The 21,798-nt window shown below is 37.5% G+C and overlaps 1 protein-coding gene across 1 annotated transcript; it reads left to right on the plus strand.

The window, feature by feature from the left end:
• The first annotated feature begins 464 nt into the window (after positions 1–464).
• Positions 465–21,238, plus strand: APOOL (apolipoprotein O like). The gene is made up of 9 exons (XM_050901792.1): positions 465–476; positions 6,895–6,999; positions 7,616–7,735; positions 9,312–9,366; positions 10,294–10,392; positions 11,528–11,619; positions 13,319–13,405; positions 15,091–15,247; positions 17,013–21,238. Exons 1-9 carry the CDS (start codon positions 465–467, stop codon positions 17,108–17,110), a joined length of 825 nt encoding a protein of 274 aa, XP_050757749.1. The 3' UTR covers positions 17,111–21,238.
• Positions 21,239–21,798: the final 560 nt, after the last annotated feature.

The following is a 21,798-nucleotide window of genomic DNA, read 5'->3' on the forward strand; positions in this document are numbered from 1 at the left end:
AGTGACAGGCACTCTGTAGTGCAGGATTAAACAAAGACAACTGAGCACGCTGTCTTACAAAGCTACCGAAACACACCCGCTACTGCCGTTGTTTATTTAGTGACACTCTTTCCTGGGAAGCCCTCAGGCGCCCGTCTCGCTCCCGTCACGGTGCCCCGGCGCTGAGGGAACAGCCCAGCTCGGCGCTTTCAGGAACTCCCGCTCTTTCCCCTGCGGCGGCGCCGGGCGGCCCAGGGCAGGCGCGGCCCCTCACGGAGCACCCGCCGGGCGGAGCCAGGGCTGCCCGCGGCCCCGCGCACCGCCACTGCCGCCTCTCCCGCTGCCTCCGCCGCGGCGGGGCCGCTGAGGCGCGCGGGGAGGCAGGGCCCGGCCCGCCCCGAGCGCTCGGAGCCCCGCCCCCCGCCGAGCGCTCGGCCCTTCCCGCTCGCCGTACGCGCCCGTGGCCGCGCGGGGCTGTCGCTAACATGGCGGCCAAGGTGAGTGCCGCCTTGCGTGAGGGAGGGCGGTGCTGCGGCGGCGGCTCCCTCGGCCTGGGCTCCCCCTCCCGCTCAGGGACACCCACGGCCTCGGGGGGAGCCGGAGGAGGCCCCGTGGAGGCCTCCTGCGGCTCCCCCGCCCCTCGGGAGCTCCCAGAGCAGCGCTCCCCGCCGGCCCCGCGCGGCCTGCCCGCACGCTCACCTCCTGTCAGAGCCGGCCCGGGCACCCCGCGCCTCGCCGGGCACCCCGCCGGCTGAGGAAAGGGAGGGAGCCCCTTCTGCCGGCGGGGCTGCGCGGCCCAGAGGCAGCCTCAGCCGGTGGGTCCCACACGGAGCAGGCCGGGCCGGTGTGTGCGGCCCAGGCCCGGGGGCTTCTCCGGTCGGGGCGTCGCTGAGCTCGGGAGGAGCGCTGGGGGTGCGCGGGGTGTGCAAGGCGGGAAGCGGATAGGCCCGGCAGGCTGAATAGCTCGTTGGGATGATGTTACCCCAGCCCTCACTGGTCACCATGCACAGCCCTTCCCCAGTGCTGAACTCGTGTTGGGTGCACAACTTCTCTGCTCCAGCATGGGGGGATTAGAAGACCGTAGTTTCTCGAAGTGGGGACGTCCCCTTGGTATGTAACCAAGGGTTCAGATGAAGGAGTAGGAGGAAAGTAAGAGGTCTCAGTATTGCTTTCTCCGCTGCAGAACTTAAGGTAGAAAGAGCTGGTTGAAGAGAGTGGTTAAATTGTACAGCAGGGAATAAAAGAAGTGTTTCTCTTCTGGTTGTTCTCTGTCTACTTACAGCTTCTGAAATGCCTTCCACTCCTTACTTGAGAGATGAAATATCAAGATACTAGTTTGGTAGTAGCATTGTAAAGTGTAGTGGTGTTATACATCACTAAAACAAGGATGTTAAAATCACGCTGTTACAAACTAACAGGGTCACAAGTATCTAAAATATCTTTAATTGTAGAACTAATATAGTGCCTTTAAACAGGGAAAAATGTGCCTGTAAAGAGCTAAGCTTTCTCTCAAATATTTAGACAGGTTTTCTAGTTTTCATAGTGAGATTGATGAATAGGTTGCTTTCACATGAATCTCTATATTTACTTTTGTAAAGCATTTAAAATGTGTATATATCTGCAAAGAAAAAGATGATGCAAATGAGGACAGCCAAAGAAATGAAAATGAAGCATTTTACCTTAGTTTGTTATGAGACAAGTACCTGAAAAAAGAAACTGTATTTGGCTTTGCCATACGCCTAGGTGATCTTGAAGTAGTATCATTTAGTACATAAATTTGAATGATACCTTTAGTGAAGTGACATAACTTTATGTGTGTTCTTTATTATTTACTATGAAAAATTCATGGAGTTTTATTCTGAAGTTTTCACTCTCCATGGGTTACCATCTGGCAGACAAAGATTAAAAACAAATCTGTGGAGTGTCAGTAAGTTGAGTTGAAGTGGAAGGATGCTCTGTTCCACTGGTGTGCGGTTTTTTTGTAGTTGTCATTAGAGATTTATAAATAAATACATATCCAAATTTAATACTGGATTTGACCTAGAAACTTCTGACAATTGTCATGTCTCATGTAACTTCAGGGAAAAATAAATCAAAAGAATTGGAGACAGTTTTTTCTTCTACCTCAAGACATCTAAGTGGTTACAGAAAACCACAAACCCGTGCCTCTTATTCCTTGAGTAACAGCTCTCCACTGAAAATATGACATGCAGTAGCTGCTAAAATTTTAATCTTATTTTAATATGGCTAGTAGATTCTGATTTTGTGATAGAGAAGGCATATATATTTATATATACATACACGTAGCAGGTTTTTGCATATAGCCTGCTCCCTTGATTACCTATTTTTGTTTTGAGGCTTGTTCCTACATTCACGGCAAGCTTCCTTATTTGTGCTCCAATTCTTGAAGGAAGTATACAGAATTTGCAGAGTTTCCGTGAGAAACAATACTTAACATCTTGGAGATTAGCATAAATTAAATATATGGTTTTATTATGCTTTAGTTTGTGTTCTGCATCTTTTGAGTTGAAGATTCTTTTTAGTGATGTAGCTTTTTAATTTTTTTTAATAAATCTGTATTTTTGATCTTTGATAAGATTCTAACACTTTGAAGTAGATTGTTTGAAATGCAAAGACTTAAAGCCAAACTTATCTGGGTACATTTGACAGTTTTATTATTATATTTTGATTAGTTTTACTCTAGCTCTACTATTAAAAGGCATGGCTGTAACAATTTTCTGCTAGAGAGCACACATAATATATTTCTTCAGCAAATAATTGCTATTCAGTCTTCTCATCAAAAATAATGCCATGTCTGTTAGTCTACACTGTTTAGGGCTTTGAAATAACCAATGTGCTTTTTATGCCTGTGAAAAAAATGACCTACGGGTGGTACATGTTGCAGTGTGGTGGCAGTGTCAGTAGCATGGCACTGGTATTACTGGAAATCTTCTGACTCTTACCATTGACCTTGCCCCCCCGCCCCCCATCCAGAGCATTAAGGCTGGTAATCTCTAGTATCTGTAATTCTGGTGATATTTAGATCTATGTTCATACTGAATTCATCTCCAGAAGATGTCATCTGGGCTCCTGGCTTTTATAACTGCTGGTGTTTAGATCTGTTGCCATTAGGGACCGAGTGATATTCTTTTGTTAGTTTCATAGGGCTTAGGTCAGAGCATTAATTCAGATAAACCCAGAACTAGTAGTGAAATGCAGAACAGATGTTGAAGTCAACTCTTTCAATTAAAAAAAAAAAAAAAGTAAAATATTTCCTGAATTCATTAAAGAGAAGATTTTGTTTGTTTGTTTGAGTCAGTTATCGACTGACGTTCTGGAGTCATTCTGCTGGTTGACCATGTAATTCCAGGATTTTTTACAGCTCGAACTCGTTGCAGATGTTTTTCTCCCTACTTCTTTCCTAGTTTTTGATACAACTATATGATCCTGCCATTTCTTGATTCTCAATAACTTCTTTTAGAAGATTTCATAGGTAAAATATCTTTTGATTTCTTTAGCTAAAAATATATATTTCCTTGTTTAATACATAGTATCCTTTGAAGTAATTTGTAATAAAATAATTTTAATAAATTAATACTAGAAAACTTAGCTAATTGAGGTCTTTTTAATATACTTAGTGATTAGATAAAGGAAGAGGATAAAAAGCTCAATGCAGTAAAGCCTCTTTAGTGTAGTCAAGGTGACGTTGCTTTTCTTTCACCTCAGTTCTTTGTGATTTCAATAGAAAAGAGTGAAACCTCCTTGGAATAATTGTGCCAGCATAAAGGTTAGATAGTACAGCTGTTCTCTTGGATTTTTAAACATTTATGCATTTGTCTTCAGGCATCCAAAAATAAAGCAATTACTGTCTGTCAGGAATTGGACTACTTTCATCATTCCCGGTATAGCTTTCTCTTTTACATTTAGCACAATAAACTCCATTGTGACTTTTTAAAACAAATTAATCAAATTTGTTAAGTGAACAATATAACTTTTTCATGCTTTCTCACTTTTAAATTTTATTTTCCTTCTAGTATCTACTGAAAGTTGGAATGTTGTCTTGGTAACTTCTTGTACTGAAAGAAGCAATCTGAATTATGATACGTTTTAAACAGTTTTCTTTAATAATTCTTCAAAAATACAGACTTTTTTTGAGGACAGATGTCCCTTTAAGGATACTCTTCTGTAGCTCTGACTGTGGCATTTCGCTTTAAGCAACATTATTAGAAAGACAGTTATTGTGTTAATTGGTTCATATTTTGATTATTGCCATCCTCTCTCACCTATTTTCTATATCCTGGGGCTGTTCGGTGCTGGGAGAGCCGCTCTCCTGTGCTGGGCGCAGCTGAGTCAACAGAGCCTCCTGGTGACTTTTTCTGCTGAGGCGGTCATGTTAGGCACTGAAAGGAAAAATGGCAAGTACTCCTCAGTACAGCAGTCGTAACCTAAGTTGTACTAAGTGTGTTAGACCATTGATGTTTAATGTTAAATAACATTATATGTTAAACCTTTTGTCAACATGTGACTGAGTTTTTTCACAATGCTGGTCAACATACATGAGATCAGCATGGCTGTGTTTTCATATACGTAGGACTTTTCTCTCTAGATCTCTGCAAATGATATCACCTCTGTCTTCCTTCTGACCATGTCCACGTTTGCCAGCATAGCTAGGTCAACAGGGGAAAACCACAGTTCTTTAGTAACATGATTTTTGGTATCTCTCCCTCTGCCCCACTCCAAATCCAGACGTGGTGTGGGCTTAACTTGCAAAGCGTCTACTCCCGCACCTGTGTGTGTGTAGGGTGTGTGTAAACCCTCCCTCCCCAGGCGAGGAAATGGGCAGCAGCTATCACAAGTTCCTGCCTTTGAGTCACAGCCCTGCCTGCCAGCCTCTGTGGGCAGAGGAGCTCGCTCAGCCTCTGCTTTCGTGCTCTCCCCATCTCCCCTGGCTGGGACTCCCGATGCAGCAAGTTCCTCGGGGTTGTATCCCCAGCTTTCATCTAGCGGCCATGTCTAGCAGTTCTGTATCCGTGCCCCCCAGGCCTGTTATACTTCATCTCCAAAGGTAAAGTATTTTGGGGTGTCACTAGTGTAAATTAAGAGAATAGTACATGCTGGTCAATGTGGTTGCGTTTACAGTGATGGCTTTGCCAGCTGAGATTTGCTAGCCTAGCTATGCTGGAGTTGTGGGGTTTTTTGATGCTTCCAGCTGACATAGCTGTGTTAAAAAAATGTCGTAACATCAGCGTGGCCCGAAGAGAAAAAGTGGTGGGGTTCTGTTTCTCAAAGCAAAACGAACTCAGTCCTACACATTTTCCTACCATTTCTATATTGAAGAAAAGCATGAAATAAATAGTAGCCACTAGCAGACTTTTAGGGTGGTGCGGTAATTACGCTGACAAGAAGGTTTTATGCTTGAAGGAGAGGGAAGGGGCACATTGGCTGTATGTTAAGAGCAGGAATACTATATATTAATAAAGACCGTTACTGTAGAGAAACCTTAAGTAACCCTTCCTCCCCTTAGACCCCCATGCAAAAAAATGCAACTGAAGAATAATTTTTAGCTTTATCCTACAGCTTTGAGCTCAGGCATTGTCTGCTTGCCCCTTCTTTCATAACAGTCCAGTCATCATAGCAGTGTCCTCCTTTGTTCTCCTACGGCTTTGTGTTTCGCTGCAGTTGTACGATCTGAAAGTTTTGCTATGATGATCGCACAGTTTACTTTAGAAGTGATGGTGTTTTGCTGTTTTGAGTAGTTTAATCTGCATGTGATGGATGTCTGATGAACCTGAGCTAATTCAGGGTGGTGCTTTTGCGTTTCTTCTTGTTCATTGTGTTTTCATTATTATAACCAAATGCTATGGAGTAAATCCCGCTCCTTTGACAGGATATTTCCAATTGAAAGCTGAGATAACAGTGAGGATACAGTAGAGTTTTATACTAGGGATTTAAGGTATTTCCCAAAATCAAGTTGTTTTTTCCCTGCTTTTCTATTTTTCTGGCACTCTACCACCATCATCTCTATGCAGATCCTGGGAACGTTTTTCATACTTATTTTTAAAGTTTCAAAAATGCTTCAGGTGAAGAACAGAACAGAAAAGTCTTTACTGATATAGAAGAAACCATAATCTACCAAAGTTGCAGATGCTTTAACGTTGTGGCAAGTTTTTTAATATATGGCATGCCAGCATGCTTTATGCCACTTCTGATTGGAATCTTAAGGCAGTCATTTAAAAAATGTTCACATACTTGAGTTTAAACTTTGTGTCATGTACAGTGTTTTCCAAACTAATGTTCTAAGTAGACATGAAGCTATCATGACTAAACCGATATTTCTGTAATTTACATTGTAACATACGCAATTCAAAAGGTTAAGCAGGTGATTCTTAATTCCAGTTATTGCTATGTATTTTCATTTATTGTTGACACAGAGTTGTTCCAAACAGACAGTAGTTGAACCGTTCTCTGAATTGGAAAGATGACATTTTGTCTGATGTCATGGAGAATTCCTGTAAATAAAATTGAGGTGCTTTTTGCTGAAACAAGAGAGTCATTCATTGACTTGGAGTACCTGTATGTTGACTAGATTAGAACTTAATTTACCTTAAGGCATGGTGGAAGCATCAACATGGCTTTGGACACAAAATTCTTCCTGATAGACATAAAATTCTTCCTTTTAGACATAACTGTTGTTGTCAGTGATCTCTAGCTTTTTCTTTAGCATTGTAATTTGAGAAAATCTTTGTCTAAGACAGAAGAGGTTTCTAAAAAGTATACTATTTTAAAAAGGTTTTAAAAGTGACTTGTTTAATCCCGTATTTGATCAAACACAACACAATAGTAAAATCCAGATTTTATGGGAGTGAATTTTTTATTTCTGCATTAAGGCTCCCTCTCTTCATCTCTCTGTCCCAGGTGGCAAAGCTGGCAGCTGTTTCTTCTGGTCTGCCATTTGCATCTATTACTGTATATGCAGCAACAGAAAAGGAATCAAAAGGTCAACTGGTGAAGCCAAGTCAGGTAAGAATCTTACTGTTTGTCAGGCTTTAAAATACTACTAGAAGAATCTGCAGAATACTATCTCTTTCCATTGAATTATATTACCCAGTAAATAAAATACATAGCTAAGTAATGTGTGATAATAAAAATTACCTCCTAAATAACTGACCACTATAGCGCAAATAAAATATGAAGTGTTACAATAGAAAGTTAAAGTTTTGTCTCGTTTTCATTATTACATTATTTCCAGACTGAAGCCAGAAAAGGTAAAAGAGTATAATACTTACTCATAATAATAGTCTTTTTCTGTTGCACAATTTCTAGTAATACATTTGTGCATCTTCCAACTGTTCTTGCTCATGCTTTTTCTGAATACAAGTTATTTTTATCATACTCAGTAATTCTACTTCTTAGAACCTATACAATACTTTCAGTTTTCATTTCTAAAGAATTAACCTGTAGTCACACGTGTGTAAAATAAGTTTGTAAATATAAAAGAGCATAATTCGATACAGAGGTTTTATTTGCTGTAATAGGAACACTAAGGATTTGCAGTCTTGAAAAACACTATTCAGTGTAAATACTAATCAGTATACAAAACTATCTCCCTGCAGTACAGTTATGCTTTTCTTTCTAGCTTCCAATTTACTGTCCACCACCTCTGAAATCGAAATACATTGAAGAACAGCCTGGTCACTTGCAAAAGCAATTTTCTTCAGTAAGACAGACAACTGGCCGCTATATTGGATGGTGCAAGGTAAGAAATACATGCATCCAAAGTTTCCTACAATTCCTGACAGCACTAGACTAAAACATTTTTAAAACAGCATAGTTCACCCTGGAGGTTTTTTTTGCAGTTCCTTGTATTAGCATACACCTACAATTTAAGACGCAAAAATGAACCTTTCTCTCATTTTTCTCTACTGTGCTTATAACAGGGAACACGTGTGTTCTCCCTGTTTTCCAAATCAACAGGCAGTGAGATCAGAGAGGTCCATTTCAGTCAACGCTAAACTGGATCTAGGCCAACCCACAACGTCAGGTTCAGAAATACCTCTTGGTTAACTTCTACAGCAAGAGTTACGTAGGTGAATCCTGGCTAGCAGAACTTGATAGCATTTAGGAGTCTGAAACTCCAGGTACAGTTCACGGAGGGAGAGAGCGCTGCTTCCAAAGGGCAGGTTAAAAGACCTGATTTAGGTACTTTAGGAAAGACAAACTGAGTACATCCAATATAACTGTTAAAGCAGGCTATTACTAACTAGTCATCAAAAATACCTTGCGAGTCTGTTATTGAATATTCTAGGCATAGAAGAAAATGCAGTGCCTGCCACCATTCTCTTAACTGCTGGTAAACGACAGCGTTTTACCCTGGCTGTTGTTAGTATAAGAAATTTTATGCTTGTATTTTTCTCTTACAAACAAAATAGACCCTATTATTTGAAAGAGGCAAGGAAATCAAAAAGTCTTCCTGTATTTTCTGTAAATTTTGATTCCATTGATCTGTGAAAATTTTGTCAGTGACTGCATAACTGAAATAATTTAGTTACAAATCTGTATCAAACTTTTCCATGCCCTTAATCATCAAGTGAGTTTTTCAGAGATTGACTAGCAGTGACCTCTGGTGGTGCAAATTCTGTGTTACTGCAAACAAATGGTTTTGGTGAAATAACTCAAGATGACATTGTTTTTCATTAATCTCCTAAAGAATGTGTATTTACTCAATGTGCTTAGCAATCTGAGGACAATGATACTAATAATAGGCTGGTAGAAGGTCTTTTTCTGGATAAAGAAAAACTTGTAATTAAATAAATTGACCAATTTGAAGGGAGTAATGCAAACTAGTTGAGCACACATCTTAGACCAAATCAGTGTTGCTTATCTTTAGCGAAACTGAGCACCATTTTTACAAATTAAAAGACAAAGTCAGTTTTACTGGGTAAGTCCCTCTAGGGAAGAGGAGATTGTATTTTATAATTGAATTTTCTTATGTTATACAGTTGGCGTCCAGATGTTTTGCTACACTATAGTTTTGTTCCGGAGATGTCAGTTTTGAAAGTGATCTTATTATATTAAAGAGATTTTTTTAAATTAAATATGGATGGAAGTTTTAAAAATATAAATATGGTAATCAAAAAGGGGATAGATCTGAGCACAGCCTCTGTAGAAGTTCACTGATCTGGTTTGGTTTTTTTTAAAGTTATAATATTTCTTTGTGTCATTGTGCTGAGCGATATGTTTCAACCGAGTAGTTTTGTACTGAAAACATCTACTTTTGCAAAGATTTTACATTTATTTTGGGTTTTGTTTTTTTTTTTTTATTATTTTGGTAGGATGCTTTTGTCTTTGTTAAAAATGGAATAATGGATTCAATTCAATTTGGAAAAGGTAGGCAAGTCACATATTTCTGAATTGAGCATTTTCTGTTGTTTCTCCTTGCAACTTAGAAAGATGGTTGAAAGAGCAAATTCTAGTTAGAGGGGGAAAGGGTGGAAGGGGAGTGCACTGGAATACTGCCCACAAGTGGGGGGGGGGGGAAACCTGGGACCACTGTTAATTCACTATGGAGTTTCGTTTCTGTTGTCAATTCAGAGAAATGACCAATTAAGTGGTATTTCTCATTCCTTTGATTTTAGCTTTGTTCTTAAAATCATAGTATCACAGAATCATTGAAGTTGGAATCTCTATAGCTCCATAGATCGCTCTGTGGAGGCACCTCTATAGATTGTCTCGTCCAATCACCTGCTTAAAGCAGGGCCAAAGCAGGTTGCTTAGGTCTCTGTCCAGTCAGGTCTTGGACATCTCCAGGGATGGAAATTCCACAACCTGTCTTAATTGTAAAAACAGCTTCTTAATTCTAGCACAAGTTACAGGCAGTATTTGCATTCAAGTTCAGTATCAGAAACTACAGATAAAAGTTATTTTCCTTTAAAAAAGTATATTGGGAGATTCCAAAATATGCGTTGTCTCTATATTAACTCACAGTAAAATCAAAACTTAAAACTATGCTTTCCTTTTCCTTTATTAAGGACTAACATTTTACAAAACATGAAAAAGTACCTAAGGAGAAAAATTGTTAGCTTTGCTGCTGTGTTTTCAAGACCGTGATTCTCGTTCTAACACAGACTGCAGAATGTGCACCTGGAAAATAAGGCATCTTCATTCATTAACAAAAAATCCAGTCTTGGACTTTTTTCAGTTTTGAATATTCATAATTTTACTTCCATCTTTATTTCTTAAGTGCGAAATAAAATAAAAGGATTAATACTGAATTGCTATGCTTCTTTTTCTTCTTCTTTTTTTTTTAATTCTAAGATGCTTATGTTTACCTGAAGAATCCACCACCAGAATTTCTTCCCAAAGTTGGTGTAATTACAATATCAGGCTTAGCTGGCATAGTGCTGGCAAGAAAAGGTAGGGTTTTTTGCTTATTTTCATTATTGGCCTGTTGAATATGTAGTAGTTTTAATGGTCAAAAGATTTTTCTGAAACATAGGCAAAAACCTATGTAACTAGTATTAAATAAAAAATCCTTCCTGATAAATTGAAGGGACATTATTAAATATTTCTTTTAGAAGCTGGCTAAGACCTAATAGACAGAGTAGGATTACGTAGTCATTTTTAATGGTGGAATCAACAGAAATTCAAAGGAGGACACTTGTTTTGAGTTTGTTCGTTATTGGTTTTCAAAAACAATGTGTGTATGGGAGGAAACTGGGGACAAAAGGTAAGGTTACTGGATATAGCAAAAACGAAGGGAATTTAGAGGAAAGAAGGTACAGAATGTTGGCATTTGGCTAACAGGTACAAGAGAATACACATCAGAAGGCATGGTTTTGGCAGCTTTGAAGCCAAAAGGGTAGTTTAATAGATACAGCTGCCTCTCCTTTCAAGATAAATATTAGAGGAATAATACTTAACTTGCCGGAAAATACTGTTCAGAAAATGTTAATCTGTAACACCTGAGTGTGTGTCTATCTGAATATTTCATAAAGCAAATGGGTTAATCAAAACATTAGCAGATGTCTAAAAGCATTCTTCTTGTATCCCTGTTGCTTTTTGGTGGACAGATGTAAAAAAAAAAAAAAAAGACTTGAGCTTGAGAATCTGTCATCAGGGCTCCTTGTCAACAAACAGGAACCTGAGCCTGGCCCAGCCGTTCTCACGTTTGAACAGAGAGGCCCCAGTTTCCAGGCTCCTGGCTGCTCCAAATTCTGCAATCTGTGTCCTCAAGAGAGCACACGGAGCTAGCGAAGAACCACAGCAGCTCCTAAATGACACAGACATTCTTCTCATTTTTCACAATATTGGAAAATCTAATTTGGGATTATTTCTCATTCAAGAAACCAATGTTCAGAGTATCAGTATCTCCTGCAAACGTGACTGCGCTAAACTATAATCACACCCTGTGTTCTTTCCTCCAGCTGTAATGGGGATAAGTTTGATGTAAACAATGGTTAGGGGTTAAACAATTGCTTTTAATTGATACAACTGCTTAGCTTCACATTTCATTAGTGTCTAATTATTTGAAATATTTGGCTTTATACAGATTCTAGATTTAAGAAAATTGCTTATCCATTGGGACTTACTACTTTAGGAATTTCCGTTTGTTACCCAGCTCAGTCAGTGGTAATTGCTAAGGTAAGTTTACTTGTATTTTAATATTGAATTAACAGTGAATTTAGTCATAGCATTCCCATTTCACTTGAATTAAGCGTCATGGGACTGGGAGTCAGAATTCACATGCATCTTCATTAAAACATATAATGCATCACAGGTGTTAATTGCATAACTGTAAAAAATGAATAAAATGACTGAATTTAAAAATGCAGTTATATAGCCTCTCAATTTTTAATCCTCATTTCCCAAATAAATGAAGATTATTTTATCTTGCTGAAATAAAAGTAAATAAAAAATAAAGCCTTGCCGAACTTGATAGATGTGCAATTTGAGATACTGTACAATTGCATCTCTTGTTACAATTCCTTGTTTTCCAATTACTATCATCTTGCAGTTGTCTACCTGATTAGAATGTCTCAGCTGTTTATGTAGAAAAGCAGAGCTATACTTAATATTTTGCATGCAAGAATTGTTTACACACAGTACTTTTCTACACAAAAAGTGAATTGAAAAGCAGGATATAAAGTCTATATATCTCTTCCTTCTCTGTAGTTTTCCAGTGTTTCCCTATTTAGAAAAGCACATACTGCTTCATAAGAATTCTTCGTAGTTCCCTGATGAACTTTGTATTTGTGGTTTCAAAACTACACTTCTGTGTTAAATTGATGAGATAGGAAAATTTAGTTTAGTTAGTTGTGTTTGGTTCTAGGACTTATCAATCTTTCAGTTAAATGATCAGATTTAAGTTTTGACAGAAAGATTTGTGGGACGTTATCCTGAAATCTGATTGAAAAAACTACTGCTGAATCTCTTGACTTTCCATCATGCTGAATCAGTTGTTATTGTTATTAATTTTAGTGGGGTGTTTTTGTTTGGTATTTTTATACTTCCAGAGTACTTGGGAAGATATCGCAAAGACCTTTACTGTGGTTAAAATCTTTGGGCAATCTTATATTGCTAAATTGATATGTTGGTTTTTTCTTATATGCAAATCAATGAGGACTTCAGTTTCTCAAGAGGCAGTGGGATTTCTTGGCTTATTGTCATAAAACTTAAATGTCAGGGTTGGAAGATGGAGAAGTGAATAGGAATGCTACACTGTACGTTATGACCTATCTCAGGAAGCCAAATCCTTGTTTCCTATCTACTTACATTATGTATCACCTTTTGCACGGTTTTTTGTAGTTGCAGCTGTGAAGTATTCTGTTTCTACAGAGCATTTGTAAAGGTACTCCATAGTTACTGCAGTATTATAAAATTACTTTTCAAAAACAGACTGAAGGATTTGGCCATTTGTAAAGCAAAGCACTGCTCACTAACATGGGCCAGGTCATCTTTTGGGGCTTTTTCCTTTTGTGTTACTGCCTTTGATCATTTCCAACATAGTGAGACAAGTTTGGATCCTTTAAAACTGCTGCTCCAGTCTATTGTGCTAACATTGCCAAAATACTGTTTGCTGATCAGATTTTGATTTAATTTTGAGTAGATGGACGTAGCGTGTGAATGCTACCTGTGGATTTTTAATACCACTTTAAATATTATTTAGGATTTGCTTGATATAAGAGAAATATGCCCTAGATCTTGAAAAGTAGCTGATTAAAATGTCTTAGTATGGCGTCAAGCATGTTCTCATGCAAATAAGATGCATTTCATTTGAATGGTCTGTGTATCTTAGTATTTTTAAAGCTGTTGTTAAATTACGTTTTTCTAAAAAAAATAGGTAACAGGGAAAAAGTTATTTTCTGCAAGCCATCAAACCTATGAAGCTGTGCGATCGCTATGGACAAAAAAGGAAGATGTAACCAAGGTAGGCTTTCTGAAGTAATGACTGTAATTCATAAATTCAGAGGGAGAAAAAAGGAAATTAAAAGGTCAAGTACTATTCTGCTGATACTGTTTAAGACTACTAATTGCGTTGAGGCACAAAAACCCCTCGGATATTTTTGTAACTTCAGTGTTTAATTGATGTCATATTTGTTAAACCTTTCAGACCAATAGATACTGAGATCCCCTATGTAGTCCCACAATACATGCAAGATGCACAAGAGAAGACTGAGTTTCTCTTATAGCTCATTTTTTGGTCTTGACAAAAATAATCCATTCTGATTCAAGCTTTGGTACTAAGCAGACCACTGAATTTAAGATAAAGACACACAGAATTACAGTAGGTATGACTAGCTTATTCTTAAACATATCAGTGAAGGAAATTCCACAACCCTTCCCGGTAGTCCGTTTTAATTACCCTGCGATATAGATTGTCCATGTCTGATTTTGTTTTTTTCCTTGTCCTGTCCTCACTGCAGCCATAGTGAATAAATGGTCAGTAACCTCTTTATATTGACCTATTACATATGGAAAATTTGTCATCGTTTTTGACATTATCTTCTCCCTAGTATAACCTTTTCTTATAGAGCAGGCTTTCTAACTCTTACATAATTCTTGTTCTCCTCAGAGCTTTCTCTAGTTTCTCTCTGTCCTTTTTCTGGTTTTAGGGTTTTTTGTGTGTGGTTTGTGTTGTTTGGTTTTTTTAAGTGAAGTGGTCACAATACGACATAGTAAACCAGCTGAGGCCTTGCCAGCACTAAGTAGAAGGGAATATTAACCTCTTGTAAATTACGTATGGAATTTGGGTTAGTACATACCAGAATTAAACATGTTTTTTCTGCAACCTGAAAGGGTTTTTCTCCAGTGGAAATTTATAAACCCTTGACAAAAGTAGTACTTCCCTGAGTAAAATTTCAGCTTTGCAGAGCGATTTTTTTTTTTTCCCCCCTCTTTTTAAAGAAAACTAAAGTTTCTCAGTTATATTAACATTTAGAAGTATGTCACTTCAAATTTATGGTGTTCATTTGTATGCAGTCCTCACCTTTTATTTCCACTGAGGAGCACAAATGGAATTCTGAGTTTTGAAAATGAGATTCAGATAAATGTCATTAAACTGATAGCGAAACAAGAATTGATGTGGTAAAGACAGTTTCTATTAACTTTATTTTTTTCCCTGAGTGAAGCCTGTTCTCAAAACAATATATTATTTTTCATTTCTAGGGTGTTACCATGATTTACCTTTCCATCTTCTGTTAACTAAGGGTAGTAAGTGTTCTGTAAAAACTAAATGCTATTTCAGTCTTACACAAGACTATCGGTTCCTCATCTGTAAACGAACAACGACTTCCTTGTGAAGTACTTTGAGGGTCTGAGGTAAAAGCACAGTATCAGACTTAAGTATATACTTACGACAAAGTAAATTTCCTTACATGTGAATTTGAAGTTATTGTATCTGAACTGTGGGGTTCTTTCATGCATTTTATTTTTTCCAGCTGCATCCCTTGCGTACAGCTGACTTTAGCATTACTAGTTGAATATCATTGTATGATGTCATATCTGAAAATCATTTCATGAAAGAGAAGCTTTCAGACTTGAAAGCTTTATTTTGCAGTAATGTATTAAGCATATACCCGTGTGCGTTTCTTTTTATTGAAGTTTGGTTCACAGCTGCAGCAGGAGTCAAAATCAGTTACGCAAGAAGATAAGAAAAAGAAAGAAATTTCTAGTACAAAACCTGAGTCTGCTTTTGAGTCAAGATCATTTAACAGAACAGAATCTTCTCCAGTAGAGTCTTGGAGTAATAAAGATCCAGTGCCTTCATCAGGTGAATTAAACATTTCAAATGTAATCTCAGGGCAACTTGCAAATCCAATTACTTGACTTAATTTTGTAGTTACCCTTGCTTTAAAATGGAGCAGACCATCATAGCATATTATTCTTGAGAATATATTGTACACACTGTCGTTTAATATATGCTTCAGAGCCTCAGGGAGGTGATCATTTTCTCACTGTGGACCCTGTCACAGTATCAGAATTCTTATATATTTGTTGTTCTCTCTCAGTAATGTTTTCTTTCATTCCATATGGTGTGGACCATATCCCATATTGTTAGCAATGAGATGATATCATCAAGTACTTCTGTTAAATACCTACTTCAACTTATCTTTCTGTTGTCAGAATACCATAAGTGTAATTTAAAGGATTACTGCTGGATTATTGTGAAAATAGCTAATTTGAATTACTGTTCATTTCTCTGTACGGGTTCTGTATCTTCAGAAATTGGTAAAAGAGGAATGCGTAATTGACAAATGAAGCATTGGATTTTATTTTGCTAGGTTTTTTGCAGTGGTGTTCTTTGTGCATCTTAAGTGGTTGAGATAATCGACTAGATCATGTAACAGCATATTTAACATACAAATATTTTGATAGGCCAATTGCTAAGAGAAATAGTGGAATTACCTATTAAAGAAGAACTAAATTTATTTTAAAATATTGTTACCTTTTATAGGGGCAATTTCTGAATTTTACTCATCGCTTAAACTTACTTGCATCTTTTTATTGTGTTCTTTACCAGAACATTTTTTTTATGGAAAGCAAGCAGAACATATTTGGATGGAATTTTTGATTTTTTTTTTTTCCTTTACTTTCACTATAATATACATTCACATCTTTGCTTTGCACCTGTATTTTTTCTGATTTAGTTTGTGGAATGCTTTGATCTGTTTTTACATTCGCTTCAGGCCAGACTGTCTTTAATGGTTTTATGTATATAGATATCTTCCATCTTTGCTTTCATGGGTGGAATTAGGTCGTGTCCCTAATACAGCCAAAAATATCCATGCCCTAAATTAATCTGTGTTGTCAGAGATGTTTATTTTCACTAATCCAAATGGGGCAAAGCTTTCAGGAGAACATAGCACCCTTTGTTAAACCAACTGATGTAGCTGGAAAAGCAGCAGACTAGTAGTAGGAGGCACAGTCCTAGAAAACCTGCCTTTATATTCTCTTAGATCCTCTGGTATTACAGTATCATTAAATATGTCAGTCTTTGTGCATTGTCATTCAGGATGAGTGTGAGGGCTCAACGTTTTAGTAAACTTAGTTCATTGGTTTTGGAAGTCATGAAGTGAAACTAGGTAAGAGTGTTTGTCTTGATTTGGAATTCTTACCATCTGGCAGCAGCTTCAGGGAAGATACTGATTCAGTTGGTTTTGGGAGACAGCTGTGCTCCTGGGAGCAGTGGGGGAAGAAAGACTGGAGATTTTTTTTCCACGTCCCAAACTTTCCCTTCCTTTCCATGTGTAGGGCAAAGCATCACTATTTCTTCTCTCACCCTGCTGTGTTCAGGAAGTAGTATTAAAGTATAGACAGTAGGAAGACCTGCTTTCCATCCTCTGCTGTATGCTAATAATTACAACATGCCTTCATCGTCCTGTATTGCTTACACAGTTTTAACTAAAACATACGTATTCGGATCTTTTGTAACTGTTTGATAATACAGTAATTCTCAAAATGTGTCAATAAGCTTTTTTTTCTACAGCTCAAATATATATTTTTTTTTAATTAAATTTTTTTAATATCTCTAACAGGAACAGTGAAGACACCAAAATTTAAGCCTGATCCAAAACTTATGGACCATGGTCAGTCCAGCCCAGAAGATGTGGATATGTACAGTACTAGAAGCTAAGATAAATCTGCTTACAAATCTTTGCAAAGTATTACAGATAAGGGGGAGGGAAGAAGGGAAGGAATAATCCTTACAATACATACTCTGTGAGGTATAATTTAATCAGGTATTTTCTTATATCCCAATTTGTATTATTGACTTACATGATTCTGTTTAGTGAATATTTTGTTTCTCACTACTTATAAGCCGTGAGAATTCACTCATTGTCAGTGTCATTAGTGAGACAGAGAAAATAAGATTTGTCAGTGTCTTCTCACAATGAGGTTTCTCTGTGCCAAGCTGGTTAATAAATGTCACTTCACAAAGGATATTTGAAAATGTAAACATATCTCTGTACTTCAGCTCAGATGTTCATTGATCTAAAAGAAGAATGTGATGGATGGGGTTTGCAGAGGCTTCTTTGTCTTCTTTCAGTTCTGGACTGAAGTGCAACTTCTTATTGGTCTGAGTACCCTTTAAAAGTCAGTTGTTATATGATACGAATAGCATTATCTTTAATGCTTGTATAAAATCACTTTTTTTTCATTGCAAAGTTTGCCTCTTTCACAAAGGTGAATGGAAACAACTTCTTGTCCTGCGTGCTTCTTCACGTGCTATTTCAATGTCACTTAAGTTGGGAAAAACCACACAACTAATCTCTAAAATATCCTTTATAGACTATGCATTAGTTTTCACCTACTTCTAATACTTTGAAGAACTGTATGCAAATTGCTTAATCCATGAAACTGATACTGTTTGAATTTATATAGAATGCATTAGCAGTGTTTAGGAAGTTGGAAACCTGTAGTTTCGAGGTTTAAAGTGCTGACAGGTAATAGGCAGAATAGGCAGCCAGCTTTTTCTTCCCAGAAGTTTGTGTGCAGTACCCATTGATCTTGATAGGATTTCTGTGAAACTGTCTTTTTCCATAAGAATGAAATTAGAAATTGATTAAGTTTTCTAGGATGAAACTTTCAAACACTGCTTTTATCATTGTGTATGTCGCTCTACTTCTGTTCATCCTCCATTTCTCTTCAAAACACTCTTGTAAGGGTTGGAATAGATCTGGTGGTCTTCCTTGAACAAAGTGAAACTCATTATCAGTACACAATGATAATCGGCCTGCTGCCTAGAGGTAACCTCATCTGTATCTGCTGTGGCACTTCCCTAATATACAAACTGCAAAAGGATACTGTGCTGGTAGTTTGTCCTTCCATCTGTCGAATTCTGTTATCTTTCAATCAATGAAAATATGTGCTTTGTTGTAAAGTTGAGGGGGGGAAGCAAGAACAAACTATGCAAACAGATAGTTTGGTTGGAAGACTTAAACCTGAAAAAAAATGCTGCTTCATATGAATATATTCTCAGCACTGGGATATGAAGGGATATTTGCTCCTGTTCTCCATAAGAAGAGATTCACAACCTGATTCCTTCTTCTAAGGCTGCTAATGCAAAGGCAAATGACTAGTGAAATACAGGCAAACAGTATTCCTGGTGTCACTGTGGGACTAGCAGAAGTTGTGAGGAGATACTGCACAATGGAGTGTGTGCAAGGCACAAATGATGAATGAGCAAAAGAATAAGGCTTTTATGATGGTTCAGAAACAGTTAAGTATTGATATTTTGGAATCCAAATTTCTGGCAGAGTGTTGGACTTTGTTATACAGAGTCCAGCGGAAGGTGAAGTCAGTAAATGTGAAGTTTAAAGAAGAAGAATTCTATTAGTTAAACTTGCTTGGGACAGCTGACTTAGAATTTAATGTGTTTTGTTTCTTTAATCATCTCTTAAAGCCCAGGAAACTGTCAGAATTCAGGCAGCAATCAGAGGATATTAAATCAATCTTCACAGAGCTCCTGGACAAAGACACATTTAGTGTTCCATCACAGAGAGAGGAGTAGACAAATTAGATGGCTGGGCTTCATATACCATTTCCAGGGAAACAGATGAAGACATAAGGCAGGAAGTGAAAATGGTGAAGAAATGATCATTTTCAAGTGCAAGACTGGATGGCAGAAATTGTATTATCTATCTCCCTTTGATCAGATTCTGGATAAAAAACATAAAGGAAAAACCATCTGCTCTACTCCTAGATTCTATTTAAATTCTAACTTATGTCCTTTGAGTGATACGCTACCGCAACAAATCAACAAGAAAGGTAAGATGATGCAGGTTTGCATGGATTTTGTAGGGGTTTACTGTGGTGACGTTTTTCAGTACATAGTGGAAAACTATGCACAGGAATTAGTCTTCTGGGAGCAGGGAGAGAAGCTGCCTTGGATAGCTGTTAAGGAATAAGCATGTCTGCCCTTTCCGGGCAAGAGTGGGCCTTGAAAGGTTGCCCTCCACCTGCAGTGCGAGAAGCTGGGCTGGTCCTTTCCATACTTCAGGGGCATTACCGCTCAGATCTCATGATCCAAATGAAAGTGTCTGGTCTGCAAAAGGTATGTTGGACTCCTTGGTGGTTAGGCGGTCAAGAATTAGATGTTTCATGCAAGCAGTTTGTATTACAACCCCTGACTTTACAAGAAGTTCATGCTGTAAATGAATGTGATACACAAAGCTGTACTTAGGTTGTATTTCAGTCTCAAATTACTCCTTAGGGCAAAATTGTAATTAAGCTATACCTCAGAGTTAAATCATCATTCAGAAGTCTTAGATACATTTTCTGGGACATAACTTAAAATTTTTGCTCCTACCCACTTGGATAGATGAACAGGATGCAGGATGAGGAATACAGTTCTAGAGCTCATAAAATGGTATCCCTGTGCTGTGTCATTTCTTCTTGGTGGACGAGAGGAGTGAGCCAGCACAGGTTTATTCCAGTACAGCGTTTGCCTACTACTGTCACTTTTTAGTTTAGTTTTTCCGTCCGTTGAGATTTCTCTTTCTCATTCTTCTCTACGAGACAGGGTAAATTTTTTTTGTTTGTTTTCTATCAACAGTTTTTGTTTAACATCCTCACACAGTTGAAAAGCTGGGACTAAAATTAGAGGCTTGGGTTTTGGCACTGAAACAGATGTAGCTAAAGATGACAGTTTCCCTATCTGCAGCCAAAGAAAATGGGACAAAAAAAGTATGAAAAGTTTTGTATCCTGTCTGGGTGTGTTCTCGGCTTTCAGAAAGACGATAATCAATCTCTCAGTTGGTATTTCTCTGTCCTGGAGCATAGATTTATTGGTAGTGGGAAGGAATTTTTTAGCAAAACCTGGAATATGATATAATAGTTCTTTGCTAACATAAACTTCTGTTAGAGTTGGTCATCGTCTTGTCCACCCATGTGAGACACATGATGAGAGAAATTTCTAGAGGTATTAAAAAAGATGCAGGTTATTATAGAGAAGTTTGGAATGTATTTTCTGAAATGAAGGCAGCCCAAATCAGATTACTAATCTGCTCTTGTACAAATGTTGAAATGGTGACTGTGAATCTTTATTACTCAGCTGCCATTTTGTGAAGTGTTTCTTTGTCAGATCTAAAAAGGTGCCTGCCCTCTTCAGTTCAGACATCTGAACCTCCATGTTTTGTATCATACTCTACAGATGGCTTGTTCCAGATAACTACAAGGAACTGTAGCCACATCTCTGTATTAATGATTTATAGTAAAGGTGCTATGCAATGGCTTTCAAAAAGCAAATCCAAATCTACATTATGCCATGCTTGTGAGTCCTCATTTTAAATATATGTGCCTGACTTGATCTCTTTAAGATTTCAGACCCAGTACTCAAACCAGTTAAACAATGAAAAATTAACATAAGTACGCAGGAAAAGTTGCATTGCAAGATATAGTTTTATTAATTTATAGTGAAACACTTTGAAATGCCTCTCAAATGTATCATTAACAGTCACTTAAAGTTTCTTTCATAATGCAATAATACAGTAACAATAAAAGTAAGAATGTATACTGTAATTTTTATATGATGTAAGTTATATTTGTGAAAAATCCAATGTCTTAAAGAACTGGGTCACATGATATTTTATAATATAGAAATAGTTCTAATTTAATGCATGTTTTTTATTTATGATTGTATTCAATATATAGAGATTTGGGACTTGTTGATATTAATTTTTTATTTACATAAAACTGATTGTGATACTTTATTTTGTCATATTGTTGTGAAGCACCTGAAAATAAAGGGTGATAAGATACTTTTTAAAAATTAAGTTTAACTTTTGTATGTTGTCTCATCTGTAGGGCAAATTGTCAATTCCTTTTCTCTAAAGTACATTTTAAAAGTTAATTGGTAAACATGACTAAGTCACACCTGTTTCACTAATGTTGGGGAGAAAACTTCACCCCTGAAGTACTGAATCATACATTCCTGGAAGAAATCACCAAAGTAACATGCAGGACATATTAATGCTCAGCATTCAGTTGTTTATGCGTCTTAAATTTTGAGAAGTGCTTCCATTTTCTTTTCTCGGTAATTTCTTCTAAAGAATGCTGTAGCTCAGAACTTGGAAAAAAGGCGGCTTTTATCTATACTGGAGGAATGACACATATTGTTAAAAGAACAAGGCAGACAGCAAATATATTTACCTCAGTATGGCCCTGTGATAATCTTCCAGGTAAAGTAATTTGCCAGTCCAAGGGTCATAAATAATGTAATACATGGTGTAACCTACAGTGTAACTACTTAAAAGAAGAAAAATTGTGTGAATAAGTAATGTGGCTATTTTAATGGCAGATTATCATTGTGATTGTTGAATA

Source organism: Gymnogyps californianus, chromosome 9 (assembly GCF_018139145.2).
Source record: "Gymnogyps californianus isolate 813 chromosome 9, ASM1813914v2, whole genome shotgun sequence".
Classification (NCBI taxonomy): Eukaryota; Metazoa; Chordata; class Aves; order Accipitriformes; family Cathartidae; genus Gymnogyps; species Gymnogyps californianus.

Bases quoted from the DNA above. Each gene is read 5' to 3' on its own strand.
- APOOL (XM_050901792.1), top strand. The intron at 7,000-7,615 runs GTAAGAATCTTA...TTTTCTTTCTAG, and splicing joins AACTGGTGAAGCCAAGTCAG to CTTCCAATTTACTGTCCACC. The intron at 7,736-9,311 runs GTAAGAAATACA...TTATTTTGGTAG, and splicing joins GCTATATTGGATGGTGCAAG to GATGCTTTTGTCTTTGTTAA.